The sequence below is a fragment of the Aethalodelphis obliquidens genome, unplaced genomic scaffold, assembly GCF_003676395.1.
Source record: "Aethalodelphis obliquidens isolate GAN/ISIS:26980383/991018 unplaced genomic scaffold, ASM367639v1 scaffold9, whole genome shotgun sequence".
Lineage (NCBI taxonomy): Eukaryota > Metazoa > Chordata > Mammalia > Artiodactyla > Delphinidae > Aethalodelphis > Aethalodelphis obliquidens.
In genome coordinates this window covers 44,862,352-44,882,201 of record NW_020837953.1, presented here as the reverse complement: position 1 = coordinate 44,882,201, position 19,850 = coordinate 44,862,352, and the positions used below count along the sequence as shown (strand labels likewise).

The window sequence follows — 19,850 nt, the reverse complement described above, 5'->3', positions numbered from 1 at the left end:
GTCGGGGGACCTTGAGGACCAGTGCTCCTGCCTGTCCGTCTGCTGTCAGGAAGCAGTGGATGCTAAGGCCTCTGTAGGCGTTTGTAGTCCAAAGGTGGGGTGGGCTGAGGTGAGGAGGATGGGGTAAGCGGTACCTTACAATTACGGAGTGTGTGCTGTCATGCGGGAGACAAATTACGCTTATTATCTCGTTTAATGCTCATTACAACCTTTATGAAGTACGGGCTATTAACCGCCATTTTGCAGGGTCTGTAACGCGCCGCAAATCAGTTACCTGATTAAGCCTGGGTTTGAACCCGGCTGCGTGTGAGTCCACTAGTTGGCCCTACATGTTTAAGTTTAGTTAGGATTAGACAGAGGAGGAAGAAACTGGTGTCAACCTGGACCTCATCACTCATCTCTCACCTGCTTGAAACACCTGTGGACTTCTCAGCGGCCTCCTGGTATTCAGTTCCTTCCTTGGAAGAATACGGCTTAGTGTTTCTTATTACTCTTTTATTCTTCATGATCATTCTGTTACAGGAATTGCACATAGAGGAGTTGTGAGTTCCCCAGACCAGCTTCCGTTAGCAGAGTGAATGATTCAGAGAGATGTCCAGATTGTAAAACGTGAGAAATATCTAGGGCTGATTCTGGTCTTCTCACTGTCGGAAATTCTGGAGTGTGGAGAGTGTCCTGGTGGTGGGGTGGGCCCTCCTTTCCTGCCTTAACCCGCTTAGCTTGCTGAAATGCTGAGGCTCCTCAGAATCTAGGTTCCTCTGAGCTGTTACATGTTAGGAATGCCCATAGGCTGGGATTAAATGATGCCAGCGCATGTAATTTGCCTGTGCTGTGAAGGTTACTAAAAATTCTGCCACTCGGAGCCTTTGTAGTGCCCAAGGATTCCTTTGGTTCTGGAAATTGTCCTCTCTGTACACGTGCAAGGAATCTAGGTTCCTTAAGGGGGCTGGGCCAGCACTTGTTTGGTTTTCAACTCTGCTGCTGCTTTGCCCTCCTTTCCAAAGCTGATAGAGATGGGATTGCATCAGAAAATGCTGGCAGCTTGGGGAGAAACTTGAATGCTTTACGCCAAATTCTGTCACTGACAATAAGCTGCAAATGCACACATAAAAAAAATATTTTTTTAAGTTTTATTTTTGGCTGTGTTGGGTCTTCGCTGCTGCGCGCAGTCTTTCTGTAGTGCGGCGAGCGGGGGCTACTCTTGGTTGCGGTGCGCGGGCTTCTCATTGCGGTGGCTTCTCTTCTTGCCGAGCACAGGCTCGAGGCACGCGGGCTTCGGTAGTTGTGACTCACGGGCTCTAGAGCGCGGGCTCAGTATTGTGGCGCATGGGCTTAGTTGCTTCGCGGCATGGGGGATCTTCCCGGGCCAGGGATCAAACCTTGGTCCCCTGCATTGGCAGGCAGATTCTTATCCACTGCACCCCCAGAGAAGCCCCAAATGCACACATTTAAAGTAAACCAACTCACTTTAGCAGTTGCTTCTCATTTCATTTTCTAGTCCTGATCAGTGGGTTTCCCATTTCTCCAGTAAAGCAGTGTGGAACTGAAAGAATGAACTGTTTGGGTATTTCCTCCAAACCTGGTTTGTGTCTGAGAAGAACGCATCACACCTTTGGGACTGAGGCAGTATTCTGTCTCTCATAGAAAGTTTGTTAGTTGGCCGTGTGGCATCAATCTCTCATTTTGAAAGATTAAGGGTAAATAACCAACAATTTCTTTCTTTGAAAGGCAGTGTAGAGCAGTGGTTAAAAGTATGGACTCTGGAGCCATCCCCACTGGGCTAGGATTCTAGCCCCACTACTTACCAGCTGTGTGATCTTGGACAAGTTACTTAACTCCTCTGGTCTTAGTTTCCCCATCTGTAAAATAGGAATAATACTAGTGCCTATCTCATAGCATTGCTCTGAGGATTAAATGAATTAACTTATTTTAGAACAGTGCCTGACACAGTGTGTTACCTATTATTATTCCATTCAGTAAACTCTGGAGTTTCACTTACAAATCACCTAAGCCTTTTCTCAATCCCTATTAAAACATTTTTTGGGATATGAAATTTCATATGTTGACCACCAGTCCACTAAGGTTGGTTTTTTATTTGCTCGGAAGTAATTTCCTTGAAATTTAAAGGAACACGCTGAATACTGGTGTTTATCCTAGCTGTCCTTTGTGCCTTTTAGATTTCAGCGATATACTTTCTTTTTCATAATGGTATAGTCTTTTTAGGCTGTCTTCAAAACAGTCTGTTGGAATTGCATTTATCGCTTATCCTGTTTACTCCACATTACTCGGTTTTGTATGGTTAATCTCTTACCAAAGTCCCTTCTAGTCTGTACATGTTATGGCCCATAGGAACGGGAAATGTCATCCCTATTTTTGTACTTTCCCATCAGTTTTTCTGTCTTTAGTGAAGGGCAGAAGCATGGTTCAATCTGATTGTTTAATGGTTGTTGAATATTGAGAATTATTATGGAACATAGATTTCTAATCTGTTCAGGTTCACTGGATATAATAAATTTTGGACTGAGAAAACACAGAGGCAGGGAAGGGAGAAGAGTACAGCAAAGATGTTACGGAGTGGAAGAGCATGGCCTTGTATCCTGACAGACTTTGCTTTGAACTCCGGCACTCACTTACTATTGGACTTGTCACTCTACCTCTCTGAACCTCAGTTTTCTTCTCTGTAAAATGGGAGTAATAATAATCCCATTTGAGGGTTGACTGAAGCCACAGATGTTAAGAGTGTGTGGTGCATATTAAGTGCTCAGTGAATGTTGGTTTCCTTCTCCAAGTTTCTGTATGCAGTTTTGGAAGATTATTGAACTCTTGAATAACAGTAGTTCAAACAAGACATTTTTCCCCTCACTCTTTATTTTGAAAAGTTTCCAACTTATAGGAAAGTTGAAAGAATAATACAGAGAACTCCTGTAAAACTCCCATAAAAACTTCACCAATATACACTGTTTACATTTTGCTGAATTAACTTTATCTCAGTCTCTTTATGTATATTTTTGAAGGATTTGATAGTAAGTTACAGACATCATGATATTTCATCCTAGAATACTTCATCTTGTCTCTCGTAAGAGTAAGGTTATTCTCCTACATAACCATAATACCATTATCACACAAGAAGTTTGGTATTGATGAAATATTATTTACAAATACCACATTCAAAATTCTCCAATTTAAAAAAACAATCAGGATCCAATGAAGAAATAGGGAGTGCATTGATTTGTCTCTTTAGTATGCTTTAATTTAGAACGACTCCCTAGCCTTTAAAATTTTTTAAAAACTTTTTACTGCTGTTTAACATACACCCAGAAAGTACACCAATTATGTGTCCAGCTTGGTGAATTTTCACGGAGTGAGCACACACTTGTGTAACCAGTACTCAGATCAAGAAATCAAGCGTTACTGGGACCTCAGAAGCCTCCTTGGCGTCCCTCCCATTACTAGCCAATCCCCCAAAGCTGCCCCTATCCTAACTTAAAATCCATAGATTAATAGCTTTTGGAGTGACCAAGTCTTTGTGGCCAAAAGCTTTACTGTGGAATTCCAATAGATGTGTTGTGGTCAGTTTTGACAAATGTATATACCTGTGTAACCACCACCACAATCAACATCAAAACAATTCCCATATTCCTGAATGTTCCCTTACCTTGCTTCCCAGTAAATCCTAGCCTTTGGCCTCAGGAAATCTGAACTTCTTTTTATCACTATAGATTATATTTGTCTCTCCTAGGATTACATACGAATGTATTCATAATGTAAATATTCTCTTGTGTCTCACTTTTGCTCATAATAATGTTTGTGAAATTTATATTGTATGTCTCAGTAATTCATTACTTTTTATTAGTGGGTAGTATTCCATTGTATAGCTATACCACAGTTTGTTGATCTGTTCACCACTTGATGGATCTGGATTATATTAATTACCTATTGCATAACAGTGTTATTATAAATTTAGCAGCTTAACGCAGTACATGTTTATTGTCTCACAGTTTCTGTGGGTCAGGAGTCAGGACACAGTTCAGCTGAGTCTCACAAGGCAGCAGTCAAGGTGTCTGCCTGGGCTGTGATCTCATCGGAGTCCTGACTGGGGAAGGATCTGCTTCCTAGCTCATGTGGTTATTGACAGCATTTAGTTCCTTATGGACTTCAGACTGAGGACCTCTCTTTGTGACTGGCTGTCACCCAGGACCTGCCCTCAGTTTCTTGCCACATGGGTCTTCCCAGGATGGCCACTTGTTTCCTCAAAGGCAAGTGGACATTACAGTCTTAGATATTGTAACCACATGCATGTAATTACATGCATTCTGTCACTGTTACTGTACTCTGTTGGCCAGAAGCAAGTCATAGTTCCTGCCCACACTCAAGGGGACAACACAAGGGCATGAATACCAGGAAGTGGGGATCATGGCAGTCACATTAGAGTCTTTCCCCCACATGATTGGTTCTAGTTTGGGGCTACTATGAATATTCAAGTGTGTTTGTGAATACATATGTTTTCATTTTTCTTGGTAAATACCTATGAGTGTATTTACTGGGTCACATGCTAAGTGTATGTTTAGTTCTATAATAAATTGCTTACGTGTTTTGCAAAGTTGTACTATTTTTCATTCCACCAGCAGTGTATGAGCATTCCAGTTGCCCCACGTCCATATCAACCCTTGGTATTGTCTGTCTGTTTTAATTTTAGCCATTCTAGTGAGTATGTAGTGGTATTTCACTGTGCTTTTAATTTGCATTTCTGTGTTGACAAATAACATTAAGCAGCTCTTTTCATGTGCTTATTGGTAAAGGCTGAGGTTAATTTTTTTTTTTCCCCATATGGATATCAGTTGTTCCAGCATCATTTGTTGAACAGATTACCCTTTCTCCATTGAATTATCTTGCCATCTTTGTCAAAAATAAAAAAAATTGTATATAATAGGTTAATTTCTGGACTCTCTTCTGTTCCATTTATCTATGTTTCTCCTAATGTGAAGGAAATACAGTTGACTCTTGAACAACAGGAGTTTGAACTGCCTGGGTCCACTTATACTTGGATTTCTTTTTCAACAAATACATATTACAGTACTACACAATTCATGGTTGGTTGAATCCATAGATATGGAGGGCTAACTGTAAAGTTACATGTGGATTTTTGACTGTGCAGAGGGTCAGCCCCCATAACCACTGTGTTGTTCAAGGGTCAATCGTACTATCTTGAATGCTGTAGCTTTATAGTAAATCTTGAAATCAGGTAGTGTAAAGTGTTCTGACCTTATTCTTTTTCAGAATTGTTCTAGCTTTGGTCCATTGCATCTCTATATAAATTTTAGAATCAGTTTATCAGTTCTTACAAAAAAGCTTGCTGGGATTTTTACTGGGATTGTGTGGAATCTATAGATCAGTTTCGGGGAGAATTGACATCTTAACAGTATTGATCCTCTAATTCCGTAAAATGATATATGTCTCCATTTAGGTCTTTTTTTTTTTTTTTTTTGTGGTATGTGGGCCTCTCACTGTTGTGGCCTCTCCCGTTGCGGAGCACAGGCTCCGACGCGCAGGCTCAGCAGCCATGGCTCACGGGCCTAGCCTCTCCGTGGCGTGTGGGATCCTCCCGGACCGGGGCACGAACCCGTGTCCCCTGCATCGGCAGGCGGACTCTCGACCGACCACTGCGCCACCAGGGAAGCCCCTCCATTTAGGTCTTTGATTTTCCTTAGTAGTATTTTATAGTTTAAAGCATGTAGGTCATGTACACATTCTGTTAAATTTCTCTCTAAATATTTCATTTTTTTTGTATTTAATGTTTAAATTTCATTTTTAATTGTTCAGTGTTAGTGTATAGAAATAAAATTGAGTTTGTGTGTTGGCCTTATATCTGCAGCCTTGTTAAGCTCATTTGTAATTCTAATAGTTTTTTGGGTAGATTCCTTGTTTCTCTGTAGATGATTATGTCATCTGCAAGTAAAGACAGCTTTACTTCTTGCTTTCCAATTTGTATGCCCTTTTTTTTCTTGCTTTATTGCACTGTGCAGGACTTTTAGTACAATGTTAAAAGAAATATTGGGAGTAGACATTCTTGCCTTATTCCTGATCTTAGGGAAAATGCACTCAATCTTTCATATTTAAATATGATGTTAGCTATAGGTTTTTCAATTTCTAAATTTTAAAAATTTTTTATTTTTGGCTGTGTTGGGTCTTCATTGCTGTGCGTGGGCTTTATCTAGCTGTGGTGAGCTGGGGCTACTCTTTGTTGCGGTGCACAGGCTTCTCATTGCAGTGGCTTCTCTTGTTGTGGAGCACGGACTCTTCTAGGTGCACGGCATTCAGTAGCAGCATGTGGGCTCAGTAGTTGTGGTGCGCGGGCTCTAGAGCTCAGGCTCAGTAGCTGTGGCGCACGGGCTTAGTTGCTCCGCGGCATGTTGGCCTTTGCCAGACCAGGGATCAAACCCATGTCCCCTGCATTGGCAGGCGGATTCTTAACCACTTCACCACCAGGAAAGTCCCAACCATAGGTTTTTTTGAAGGTCCCCTTTATTTTTACTTTGCTTAGTTTTCTTTTAATCATATGTGTTTTGAATGTTGTCAGGTGCTCTTTTTGCTGTCTGTCGAGTTGATTCTATTGTTTTCCTCCTTTATTCTGTTAATATGTGAGTTACGTTGATTGATTTTTCAAATGTTAAACCACCCTTGCATTTGTTGGATAAATTCCACTTGGTCATGATATATTACCCTTTTTATTGATATATAATGCTGGATTTGATTTGGCAATATTTTGTTAAGGATTTTCACATTTATGTTTATGAGCGATATTGATTTATAGTTTGTGTGTGTGAAATCTATGTCTAGTTTTATTGTCAAGGTAATGCTGGCCTATCAGAATGAATTGGGAATTTTTACCTTTTTTTTGGCTGTGCCACGCATCTTACAGGATCTCAGTTCCCAGACCGGGGATTGAACCCGGGCCACGGCAGTGAAAGCCCGGAATCCTAGCCACTAGGCCACCAGGGAGCCCCCACCCCCCGACCTTTTTTTTCTATTATACTTTCTGAAATAGTTTATTATAAGACAGCTATTATTATTTTCTTAAATGTTTGATAGAATTCACCAGTGAAGCCACCTGGGCCTAGAGTTTTCTTTTAAAATTTTAGTTGTAAACTTAATTTCTTTTTATTATTTATTTATTTATTTTGGCTGCACCAGGTCTTAGTTGCGGCATGTGGACTTCTTAGTTGCGGCATGCATGCAGGATCTAGTTCCCCGGCCAGGAATTGAACCTGGGCCCCCTTCATTGGGAGCATGGAATCATACTCACTGGATCTCCAGGGAAGTCCCTTAATTTCTTTTTAAATTAAGTATTTTAAAATTATGTTTTAAATTATTAATTATGTATTTTAAAAACAGATATAAGGCTATTAAGCTTTTCTGTTTTTTTCCTAGGGTCAGCTTTGGCATATTGTGTCTCAAGGAATTTGCAGTCATTTGCAGTTGTCAAATTTGTTTGTAAGGTTTTTCATAATATTCCCTTATCTTTTTTAAAAAATTATTTATTTATTTATCTTATGGCTGTGTTGGGTCTTCGTTGCTGCACGTGGGCTTTCTCTCTAGTTGCAGCAAGCAGGGGCTACTCTTTGTTGCAGTGCGTGGGCTTCTCATTGTGGTGGCTTTTCTTTGTTGCAGGCTCTAGGTGTGCGAGCTTCAGTAGTTGAGGCACATGGGCTCAGTAGTGGCTCACGGGCTCTAGAGTGCAGGCTCAGTAGTTGTGGCACACAGGCTTAGTTGCTCCGTGGCATGTGGGATGTTCCTGGTCCAGGACTTGAACCTGTGTCCCCTGCATTGGCAGGCAGATTCTTAACCACTGCGCCACCAGGGAAGTCCCTCCCTTATCTTTTAAATGTATATAAAATACGCAGAGATTTCCCCTTTTTCATTCCTAATGTTGGAAATTAATGTCTGTTTTAATTGATCAGTCTGCATACAGATTTATCAATTTTAGTGTTCTTCAGAACACCAGTTTTTATTTCATTGATTTTCCTCTGTTGTTTTAAATTTTATTTCTTACTATTTACTTTGGGTTTCATTTGTTCTATTTTTCTAGCTTCTTTTCTAAAGTCACTAACTAAAACTGTAAACTTCCTTCTAAGCACGGCTTTTGCTGCATTCCACAAATTTAGATGTGTTGTGTTTTCATTGTCATTCAGTTCAGAATATTTTCTTACTTCCCCTGTAATTTCTTCTTTGACCCATAGATTATTTAGAAGTCTGTTTAATTTCCAAACATTTGAAATTTTTCCGTATTTTTTTCTGTGATTTCTAGTTTAATCCCATTGTGATCAGAGAACATTTTCTATATGATTTCAAGTCTTGTAAATTTATTTTATGGTCTGTCTTGATGAATTTTCCTTATGAACTTGAAAATACATTTTACCGTTGAACAATATAGATTTGAACTGTGCAGGTCCACTTAAAAGCGTCTTTAATAAATACAGTCTTCATTACTACACTATTTGCAGTTGGTTGAGTCTGTGGATGGGGAACCTTGGATATGGAGGGTCAACTGTAAAGTTATATGTGGATTTTTGACTGTGTGTGGGTCGCTCCCCCTCACTCCCTTGTTCAGGGGTCAACTGTAATGTATATTTTGCTGCTGTTGGGTGAAGTGTTCTGGGAATGTTATTAGGCCATGTTGGTTGATAGTATTATTTAGGTCTTCTATATCCTTACTGACTTTTTGATTAAGGTGAGAAGATTATTTAAATCCCCAACTATAACTATGGATTTGTCTTTTTATCTTTTAAATTCGGTCTGATTTACTTCATGTGTTTTGAAACTATTATGTGTGCATACTTATACAGGATTATTATGTCTTCTTGACTGACTCCTTTATTTTGGAAATGTCCTTGTTTATCATTGGTAATATCTTTTAGTTTGAAGTTGCCTGAGATTAATATTGCCACTACAGCTTTCTTATGATTAGTGTTTGCATGGTATATCATTTTCCATCCTTTGGCCTTTTAGCTATGTGTGTCTTTTTCTTTAAAATGGGTTTCTTGTCGGCAATATATAGCTTCATCTTTTACTTCTTTTTTTTTTTTTTTTTTTTTTTTTGCAGTATGCGGGCCTCTCACTGTTGTGGCCTCTCCCATTGTGGAGCACAGGCTCTGGACGCGCAGGCTCAGTGGCCATGGCTCACAGGCCTAGTTGCTCCGCAGCATGCGGGATCCTCCCGGACTGGGGCACGAACCCGTGTCCCCTGCATTGGCAGGCGGACTCTCAACCACTGTGCCACCAGGGAGGCCCTATAGCTCCATCTTGAATTTTCTCCCCACCCAGTCTGACAATCTCTGCCTTTTAATTGGAGCGTTTTAACATTTCTTGTGGTACAAGTATACTGTTGGCAAATTCTAGCTTTTTTTTTCCTTTTGAAAAAATCTTTAATTTGTATTCATTTTTGAAAGATATTTTCATTGGATATAGAATTCTAGGTTGACAGTCATGTTGTATCTCCCCCCCTTCCCCCCCCACCCTCTGTGGGCATTTTAAAGATACTATTTTTTTTTAAATCTCAGATGGCTGAGTTTTTATGTTTTTGTTTTTTCTTTTTCCAACACAAACACAATGTGCACATGACCTGTCTATTCATTTTCTTTGCTGTGCAGCCTGGCATTGGGATTGGCGACTCTGATGGCCAGCGGGGCTGCTCTTTCCGCAGTGGCTTTGAGTTCTTGGAGTAATCTCAGCACAGTAAGATTTGTTTCACATCAGCAGCCCTTCAAGCTCCTTGAAGTTGTGGACCAGGAACTTCTGGAAGCCACTGGGCAGCATGAGCTTTGTTTTCCCGTTGCTCCCATAACCAATGTTGGGCATCAGGATCTGGCCCTTGAATTTCCTGCGCACAGTGCCTCTGGATTTCTGCCAGTTCCGCTTAATTTTGACATATCGGTCTGACTGGTGTGGGTTGAACTTCTTGGTCTTTTTGACAATCTTGAGCTTCACGAGAGGTTTGAGGGCAGCCGTGGTGGCTGCCACCTCTGTAGGCAGGCCAAGGAAGAGCTGAAGATACTGTTCCATTGTATTTTTTTTGGCTTGCACAGTTGCTGTTCAGAAGTCTGAAGTCATTCTTAATTTTGATTAATTTTTTTCTGGCTACTTAAAGGATTTTCCCCTTTTCATGAACTTTGAGCACGTGATTATGGTGCACCTTAGTCACTTTTGTGTTTGTTCTGCTTGGAGTGTGTTGAGCTTCTTTGTGAGTTTGTAGTTTTCATCAAACTTGGAAATCTTTCAGCCATTATTTCTTCAAATATTTTTCTTTTTTTGGTCTTCTTTCCCCCTCTCTGTCCTTCATTTTGCTCAGTTTCTATGTTTTCAAGTGCACTTTTTTTTCCTGCAGTATCTAACCTATTGTCATTACCATTCAGTGAAATTTTTATTTCAGACATGTTTTTTCATCTCTGGAAGTTCTATTTTCTTTTTATACCTCACATTTCTCTCCTTACTATGATCATGTTTTCCTTTAAATTCTTTTTTATTTATTGAGGTTTACTCGACATACCACATTATGTTAATTTCAGGTGTACAACATGATTTGATATTTGTATTTTTTAAATGAGTTAAATTCTTGAATAAAGTTATGACACTGTCTTAATGCTCTTGTTTGTTAATTATTCTAATTTTTCTTATTATTATAGGTCACAGTTTCCTGCTTCTTGACACATGTTGAGATTTTTGATTAGGTGCTGGGTGCTGTGAATTTTACATCATTGAGGGTCTGGATTGCGATCTTACTTGAAAGAGTGTTGAGTTTTGTTCTGGTGGGTGATTAAGTTACTTTTGGTTCATTCTGATTCTTTCAAGTCCTGATCTAGGGTCGTTTTTATCCTAGGGGTGATCTGACACACACACCCCGCCCCCCACCAACATGTGGCCCTTCCAGGTCTCTACTGAATGCCCTGATCGAGCAGGGAGAATGCTCCACTCTGGTGGTTGGGACTTGTGAGACCTATGAGGGTTCTGGGAACTGTTCAGCTTGCAGCTTCTTCATCAGTCTTTTTTCAGTCTCGTGGAGTGTCATTCTATGCATGTACACATTTTAATATTCAGTACAGACTTAAGGAAACCTCTGTGCAGATTTCTGGAGCTCCCTTTCTGCAAAGCTCCCTCCTCTCTGGAACTCTGTCCTGCACCTTTCAGCTGACTTAGCCTCCCTGAACTCCAGTCTGTTTCCTCAATCTGTTGCTGTGATCTGCTGGGATTCCCCCCTCCCACCACTGCCCCTGCCCTGGGTCCTTGGTCTGAAATGTGCAGAAATCTGTCAGAAGCCAGGGTGGTCTTAGGACTCCTATCATTTGCTTCTGTTCTGTCAGGAATCAAAGTCCTGTATTGCCTGCTGTCCAGTGTCTACAAACAGTGGTGTCATTTATTTTGTTTAGTTTTCTAGTTGTTTACAGTGGGAGGGTAAACCTGGTCCCTATTACTTCATCATAGGGCAGACTCTATTGGTTCATTTTGAGTAGAAGAATGATATAACTTTCATGATCCTCATCTCATCCTGAATGTGGGGTGTTGGTATTATTCCCATTATTCCCGTGGATGAGGAACTGTGGTTCAGAGAGGTTGACCAGTATACCCACAGCCCCTCAGTTATTAATGCCAAAGGTCATGCACTTGCTACTATACCAGTGCCTCTCCAACAACATTTGTTGAATTGAATCTTATTCTTCCCAGCAAAGAACTATAGGCCATATCTTGCCTAGGACATACCCAGAGCTGCACAGTCGCTGGCAGGTATAGGATGAGCGCTCCTACAACTGAGTGTTTTTCTGGTTGCTCAGATCTGAGCTGTGTGCAGTTGACCTTTGCTGTGCATCAAGGTCAGCACGTGGGCACACCTCCTGGCTGGGGAAGGTCAGTGCCTGGACAGCAGGAGTGAGAGCGCCTTTTGTCTCAACCAAACTGACACATTTCTCTCCCTGCCACTGTGGCCTTTTTTTGTTTGCCTGTTTATTTTTTAAAGCATTTTGATGCTTTTTCTCCCTGCCTGCTCTCTGCATTCCAGCCTCTGAGGATCCTGACTGCGGATCCTCAGCTGGTGATTTCTAAACCTTACTATTACTATTATTATTTTTAAAACCATAAACCACCCTGTCAAGAGTTTTCAGGATTAAGTTGGAATTTAATTTGTAGGGATTTGTTTCAGGCTGGAAAATAGACTTGACCACTTAAAAGGGGGTCAATGTAGGGGCAGGTGTTTGAGAAGTACTGGACTTTCACAAAAGCTGGCCTGATGAGACTCATGGACCTGTGTGAGCTTAGTTCAGCTTCTGACAAGCAGTTGCCCGCTCAGACCTTTGCCCTCTTTTTTTTTTTTTTTTTTTTTTTTTGCGGTACTCGGGCCTCTCACTGTTGTGGCCTCTCCCGTTGCGGAGCACAGGCTCCGGACGTGCAGGCTCAGCGGCCATGGCTCACGGGCCCAGCCGCTCTGCGACATGTGGGATCTTCCTGGACCGGGGCACGAACCCGTGTCCCTTGCATCGGCAGGCGGACTCTCAACCACTGCGCCACCAGGGAAGCCCCCTTTGCCCTCTTTTGAAGCAGCATCATGTAAAAGATGGGAGTCTGTCTTCCTCCTCCTCATGAGGAAGCGGAATGGTCAGGATTCTCCCAGGGGTCCTGTTGGTGTTTGCATGGAATAGTTCTTCATGGTGTCCATTGCAGGACATTTAGCCTCCCAAGCCTCTGCCCTCTAAATGCTGATGGGACTCCCTGCTCCCTGGTCACTGTGACAGCCAGAAACACCTCTACACATTTTTAAATGCCCTTGTGGGGGTGATTATGCCCCAGGGTTGAGAACCGTTGGGTCATGACATTGCTTTGAGAGTGGCCAGATTTGTGGTTTGTTGTAGGTGAAATGTTCCAGGGAAAGGCACTGCTATGGTCCTTTGCTTGCTTCATTTTGGCTTATGTATATAAAGTGGTTCCTTTGGTTTAATTTTTTTAATTAAAAAAATTAATTAAGCCCATACTTATTGAGTACAAGTGACATTCTAAGTGCTAAAGATCTGCCTTCACTAAGGTGGTAAAGTGCCTGCCTTCAAGGAACTTAAAGGATAGACAGATAATAAACTAGTTATATAATGAAGAATTTCAGATGGTATTATCAAGGATATCAACGTGCAGAGCAGTAAAGAGGAATGAAGGCTGTCTTGGTCATGAAGAAATAGTTTTCTAAAGGACACAGACAGGAGATCGGGATGGTCCATTTTAGATTACAGGTATTTCAACGCGAGCTGGCGAATCATCTAGAATGTAATCATATTGGGCAATTCCCAGATTGGCGAGAAGTCCACTGAGTTCACTAGTAAGGTCTAACCGACCTTGGACAGTACTGTGAGTTGGAATACGGGTGTGGAAATGCTTGTTCCTTTCTAAGCAGCCTCTGAGATTGAGTTTGGAAGTTGGGCTTTGGTGTGCTGAGACCCCAGAAGCCTCTGTGAAGCTGAGGTTTGAAGAATTTGGAGAGTGTTGCTGTTTAAATTCCTTGGTGGGGATATGCACACACATGTGTGCTTCTTATACGCCTTGAATATCCCTGGAAGAATATATAAGGAGCCAGCATCAGTGCTGTGTCCCCAAGGAAGAGGAGGCTGTTGGGATGAAAGGGAAGCTTCCTTTTAAATTTTTTTAGTATTTAATTTTTTAAAGCAGAATATATTTACATGGCTCACAGTTTAGAAAGGTACAGAAGGGTATACGATGAAAGAGACTTACTTGGTACTGTATATTGCTTAAAGTTTTTCCTCTGGCAAACATTAGCTATTCAGGGGATGAACTAATTTTAAGGGAAGTTCCTTGGAGATAATGCCTCAGTGATTAGTTGTATCTCAGGAAGAAAGTTTTGGTTTAAATCAGAATCAGGCTTCCTAAATATTAAAGCTGTTTGTGTTAGTTTGTTTCATCTAGTCAAATAACCTACATTATTATTTATGGGGTAGTATTAAGGTTGTTGCTTAATAAAATGTAGTCTAAACAAAACTCGATTATTTTGATTAAGTAGAAGGGCTCAAATCATCTTGGTACCAGTTACTACCTGAGTCATCATGGGCAAGTTATTTAACCTCCCTTGCCTCAGTTTCCTCATCAGCAATAATTTCATACATTTATTATGAGAATGAAATGAAGAAGGAGCTAAATAAATGTTAGCACTTAGTATTTACCAAATGGAGTGAAGGAAGCCCTCAGGAAGGTAATGAACTTTATATAACCCATTCAAACCAAATCTGTTCTGCTCTTTATTGACCATTCATTCATTCAGCAAATATCTATGGAAGGCCTAATCTGTGCCTGATACTGTCCTAGGCCCCAGGGATACAGTGACACAGTTTCTGCCCATGTGGAGTTTATAGTCTGGCGAGGGACACAAACATCAATCGGATATCACACACTTAAAGTTGCAGTTCTGCCCAGCCCTTGAAGGAGAGGTATACGGTGTGAGTGTATATTAGGGAGATTTGATCGTGTCATGGCTGTCAGAGAAGGAATGCTTCCCCAAAGAAGTGACTTAACTGACATTTGAAGGATGAATCAGATTGTCAGAGGGAAGGGAGGGAATACCTGGCATAAAGTCCCACTGACAGAGGAAGCAAAGGCCAGTATGTCTGTTCTGTGCAGAGCTGGGGTTCGTGGTGCCACGCAGACCTAATATGTAGTCAGAGGAGACGCGTGGCCAAGCTGGGAGGGCTTTTCTGTATTAGCGTTGTTGATGTTTACTGGGGCGGGTTGGTGGATGAGATCAGATTATCGTTTTGAAGCGATAGTCTGTTTGCTGTGTGGAAAATGAATTAGAAGAGAGCCAGCGTGGATGTGCGTGAGCTGATTAGAAGGCTATTGCAGTGGTCCAGGCAGGAGATTTTGGAAGCTTGGACCTAAGTGATGACAGAAGAAATGGAGAGAAGTGGATGATTGATTCCATGGATATTTAGGAAGGCGTATTGGCAGGACTTGCTCTGGCAAGTGAGGGGAAGAGCTGTCAGGGATGGCCTTTTGGATTCTAGTTTGCGTATTTTGGTGGAAGGTTGTGACATTCACCCAGACAGGGAACAGTGGAAGCGTACAAATATGGCGGAGGGAGAGGATTATGAATCTGTTATGGGATTTTGTTAAGTCCAAGAGGAGGCAGGAAGGCAGTTGGGTGTAGAACTCAGAGGTGTCTGGGCTAGAGATCTGAACGCGGGAGCTTACTGATGCCTGGAGCCTTAGGAGGGAGGGACAGTGGGGGAGGGAGGAAAGGAAAGCATGCTCAGGTTCTCTGAGACTTTCTAGTTAGTTTCATGCTGGCTGACCTTCTTGTCCTGGCAGAAGAAGGGGCTCTTGAGACAGGACCTTGAATGAGGAGATAGAGTCCTTTGAGCAGAGTCCTTGTCACTGGGCCCTGTGCCCGCTGTGTGGTAGCAATTGGGCATGAGGAAATCTTTGGGGACCCTCTGTGGACTGGACTTTCTCCTCTTCCACCTTCTATCCTTTTTCCCAGGAGGCTTGGCACTTGCCATCTGACTAGCTGGGAGGAGTTTGGAGGCTGGCTCCTGAGACCCACAGATTAGCTCATTTGTCTGGATATTATCTGTAGATAATTGGAAATTGGTTTGAACATCAGTAACGGTAAACTAATCATAACTCTCTCAGGCTGCTTGTTTCCTTCTTTTGGAGATTTGTAGATTTCCTCCCGGTCTGTCACTGTCTCTCTCTCTCCCTTTCTCTGAATTTTGGCCAGATCAGCCAAGGGTTGAAGGTAAGTGTGAGGGTGAGGGGAGAGATCCAGAGAAGGAAACAGACTAGGGCCAGGTGAGTGGGCCACATGCTGCCTGGCTGTGGGTTGCTCTGCTTATCTGTCAGCTTGTCACTAGCTTATTTACAAAACGGATTTAAACTCGGCTTTCTTTACTACTGGGGATTGGTATCCTTAGTGACAGGTGATAAATAGGAACCAGTGTCCATAGTTTGCTGCTTCCTTGGCTCCAAATAGATGCCCAGAGAAAATGCTGAGCGTGGGCAACTGGGGCCCCCTTGTGGCTGAATTTGGTTCTCCACTTTTGCTCTGCTCTCGCTGGTCAGTGGCGGGGGAGACACGGCAAAAGGGAAGTTTGGCTTTCACTTAAAGGCTTTTGTGGACTTCTCCTACTGCTGCGGATTTTGTGATGGTCCCCAGCCCCTGCTGCTCAGTTGCCAGGGCCCTCCTAAGCTAAATGCAGCCTTCTTGAGGTGCCGTGACAGTAAACCCAGAAACAGTCTCTTCGTGTTCATTGGCAAATTCAGGCTCTTCTTCGGGCTGCTTCTTACAGGTAACCCACCACAGAACACTCTGCGGTATGGAAAACTGGTGAGAAATATGAGAAGTAGTTGTTTGTGTGTGTTGCTCGAGAATGGCACACCTTAGGTTTTTTTGATGTCCATTGGGTGGCACTGCGATCTTACTTTTGTTTTTATTTTTCTTTGCAGCCAAGCTCTAATCCAGGAAGTGAAAATGTGGCGCCTCGAGAGCCGCTGGTAAGAAGCCATGATATATAGTATAATTTTCTAATAATTAAAATACTGAGTTTCAAGAAACCTTATGCTCCTATAGTTTTGCATCAGTAGTGCCGCTTTAGGAGTAGGTGCTCTGTGGAGACAGCCCGCAAGTGATCTCTAACTTCTGATTCCTCTTCTGGCACTCAGGGATTAGCGAGATCTCCCCTTAGTAAAGCCTGGTCTTTTCTGGAATGGAAAGCATCTGCCCCAGGTGTGGTGAGGCACCATTTTACTTGTTTGAATCAGTGGTAATTAGTGGGATGCCTGAAACCTTTGGAGGCTGAGCTGGAGCGAGGTTGCTGGGCCTGACCAAGTAGCTGCTTGATTGTCTGAAATAGCCATTCTGCTCCTCAGGGTGAGGGCACTTCAGGTGGCCTTTGAAGAACAGGTAAGGGAGAGAGTTCCATTTTTGCCTGGTCAGTAATTTGGTTTGTGATACTCATTTCCAACATTATCTGCTTATACTATTTTTTTTTTTCTGTACGCGGGCCTCTCACTGTTGTGGCCTCTCCCGTTGCGGAGCACAGGCTCCAGATGCGCAGGCTCAGTGGCCATGGCTCATGGGCCCAGCCGCTCCGCGGCATGTGGGATCTTCCCGGACCGGGGCACGAACCCGTGTCCCCTGCATCGGCAGGTGGACTCTCAACCACTGCGCCACCAGGGAAGCCCTCTTTTTACATTTTAATCTACGGATTTAACTACTGATCACCAGAAGAGTGGCTGGACCATCTTTTGGGGCGTGATTGTATAAACTTCTGGGCATTCTTTCAAGCAATGAGCCCTGGGCAATCGGCAGCCTCACTGATTTCTGGGTACTTGGAGCGCTGCAGCCCCTTGGCTCTGCTAGTGTTTCTGTGCACTGGTCTTTTCCTGCTGTACTCTGCATCTGCTTGTTGGTTGGTTGTATTTTTATTTCTTTCTTTTCTGGGAGGCCCCGAGCAGTCTTCAAACCCTAGTAGCCTGCGATCGTCCAGAGTTCAGATTCATTCTCTCAAGGCCAGCTCTACAATTACCTTATATTTAATTAATATTTTTTCCCCTCTTTACGTACTTGCTGCATAATTGCTCAGAGGAAAGAAAACACATAGCAGCAATTTATATATATATATAAAAACAATAATTAAAAAAAAACCCCGAAATAAACTCCCATCTCATTTGGGTTGATCCTATGAGTTGTGTAATTAGGGCCCTATTAAAAGGTAGACCCTTTCTCCTTCCCCTCTTTTTTTTTTATTAATTTTTTTATATTAAACTCCCACAGTCTCTCAGTCATGCCCTTATTGCTTTTGGTCAGCCGTTTGCAGCAGCCTGATTAAATGAGGGCACCAGCCGAGCTGTATGGTCTTGTGTGAGCTACTTCTGCCTCTTGGGAGTGGCAGTGGGAGGGTGCCAGGCAGAGAAGCCTCCGAGGGCTAGTGACGGCTTGCGTAGTAGGTCGGGGGTAGAGGATGAGCTGCTGTGAACCGGCAGCAGGCTGGAGAGAGTCATAGGGTGCCAGAGAAGTGATGGGATGGGAGCGCCCACCCACAGAAAGCCCTGAGGCATTCAGCCCAAGTCACACCTTCCCAGGGGAGATTCCTCAGGCCGTGTGTGTTAGCTGTCTCCTGGGTGCTCAGGAACAGACAATGGAAGAATAAAGCTAAGCCTTCTTCCCAAGTAATTTATATATCTCATTTGGGGAAGAAAATGCATTTGTTACATGCGAAACAATTAGCAAACAGCACAAGGCTGTATATAATTTTAGCAAACAGTACAAAATTGTATATAATTTGGTGCAGAATTGCCTGGCTGGGAGTATAAGAGAGCCCTCATTATTCAGAGAAGGAAGAGTTCTCTGGGGGTAGGGGGTGCTTAGGGATGGTTTTTGTGAAACTTGAAGCCAGGTCTGGAGGAATAGGATAGTCCAGTGTTGAGGGAGCACCATGCTCAGTTATTTTTGGTTTTGTTTTTAACTGAGTGGGGTGCATATTTTCCACAAAATTCCTTAATGGAAGCTGCCTGTTCTCTACACTAAAAAGGCTAAGCATGGGATGCTGAAGGCAAATAATCTTGTTCTTTGTTTTCAGAACTAGATGAGCACTTTGGAAGAATTTTTCCCTTTATTAAAAAAGTGAGTTACAACAAAAGAGGCTCTGTTGACTAGTCAGTACAGTGCAAGTTTCATTGTTCGGTGGATGTATTTGGGTGTCTGCATCATTGTTTTGCTCTATTTGCTAGGGAAGGAGGGCCTGATTTTCATATCTGTCCTCTCTGGGCTATAAAAACTGGCTTGTGATTTTGAGTTGATAAGTATGGTCTTGTGGTCTCTAACTGACACATTTGTGTTCATAGCTATCCCCTGGTCTTGATTCCAGCCGCATAGGGACACTGAACGTACCTTCTCTTACCCCTTCAATCCTCCTCCGCTCCCAAAAGAACCAACCCAGCAACTCTGGCCACATTAGTGGGATAATTGCTCTATAATGTCATGATGTCCTCAGGGCTGGTGATTGGTAAACAGACTCATTTTGATAAATTCTGTAAACTCCCAGTTGAAATTCTCTGATTGTTAAATGACAAAACTCTTTGCCAGAGTTAAAACGGCTGATTACTTTTTCTTTATACTTTGTTCTCTGAACTTTGCCTCCCAGGGCAAGCTCCAGAGTACTGACCTCTAGCTTCTCCCAGACCTGTTCAGAACCTTCTGTCAGTTTCCCACAGACCCATGATTTCTCATCACCTGTGTGGGCATGTGCTCAGGCCGTCACAGAGGTTCTGGGTCGGTCCCTGCACTGCTCCGCCAGGATCAAGTCCTGCCTAGTCAATAGATCTGTAAGAATGGGTGGACAGTTGTCTGCGTGGAGTAACTCGGTTCCTCTCTTGCTTGGATACAGAAACAGGGGTTAAGTAATGTCTTGAGAGTCCTTCTAGTCATGTGAGTTTAGGGTATTTGAAGCAGCAATAAATATGCTCCCTTGTTTCAGTACAACAAGCTCCTCAATATTCAGCAATTCTGTTGCTTACCTACTTTATACAACACTTATGAATTTGGGCTAAACTAGAATTTCAGCGTTTTGCTCTTTGACACCAACTTCTTTCTAATGGATGAATCTTCTCTTCCTCTAACCTGTAGGTATAGGTTTTGGTTTTTGTTTGTTTTTTGTTTCTATCCTTTTCCCAGCATCCCTCTACCAAAATAATCCCAAACTACAATTAATGTACCTTTATAAATGATGATGGTAATTCTACTTTATCACATTCCCTAGGATTAATATTTTTAGTATGCTGAATTCTTTTTTTTTTTAAACATTGCGTTCCCA

General features: G+C 42.4%; 1 protein-coding gene and 1 pseudogene across 1 annotated transcript in view; one reads left to right on the top strand and one right to left on the bottom strand.

Moving 5' to 3' along the window:
* The window catches only part of PEX14 (peroxisomal biogenesis factor 14), a 137,540-nt gene that overhangs the window by 725 nt on the left and 116,965 nt on the right, over positions 1-19,850 (top strand). Inside the window, exon 2 of the mRNA XM_027110222.1 lies at positions 16,483-16,530. Coding sequence (XP_026966023.1) covers positions 16,483-16,530 — 48 coding nt within the window. The remainder of the gene's footprint in view (positions 1-16,482; positions 16,531-19,850) is intronic.
* Positions 9,534-10,059, bottom strand: LOC113622367 (60S ribosomal protein L32 pseudogene; annotated as a pseudogene).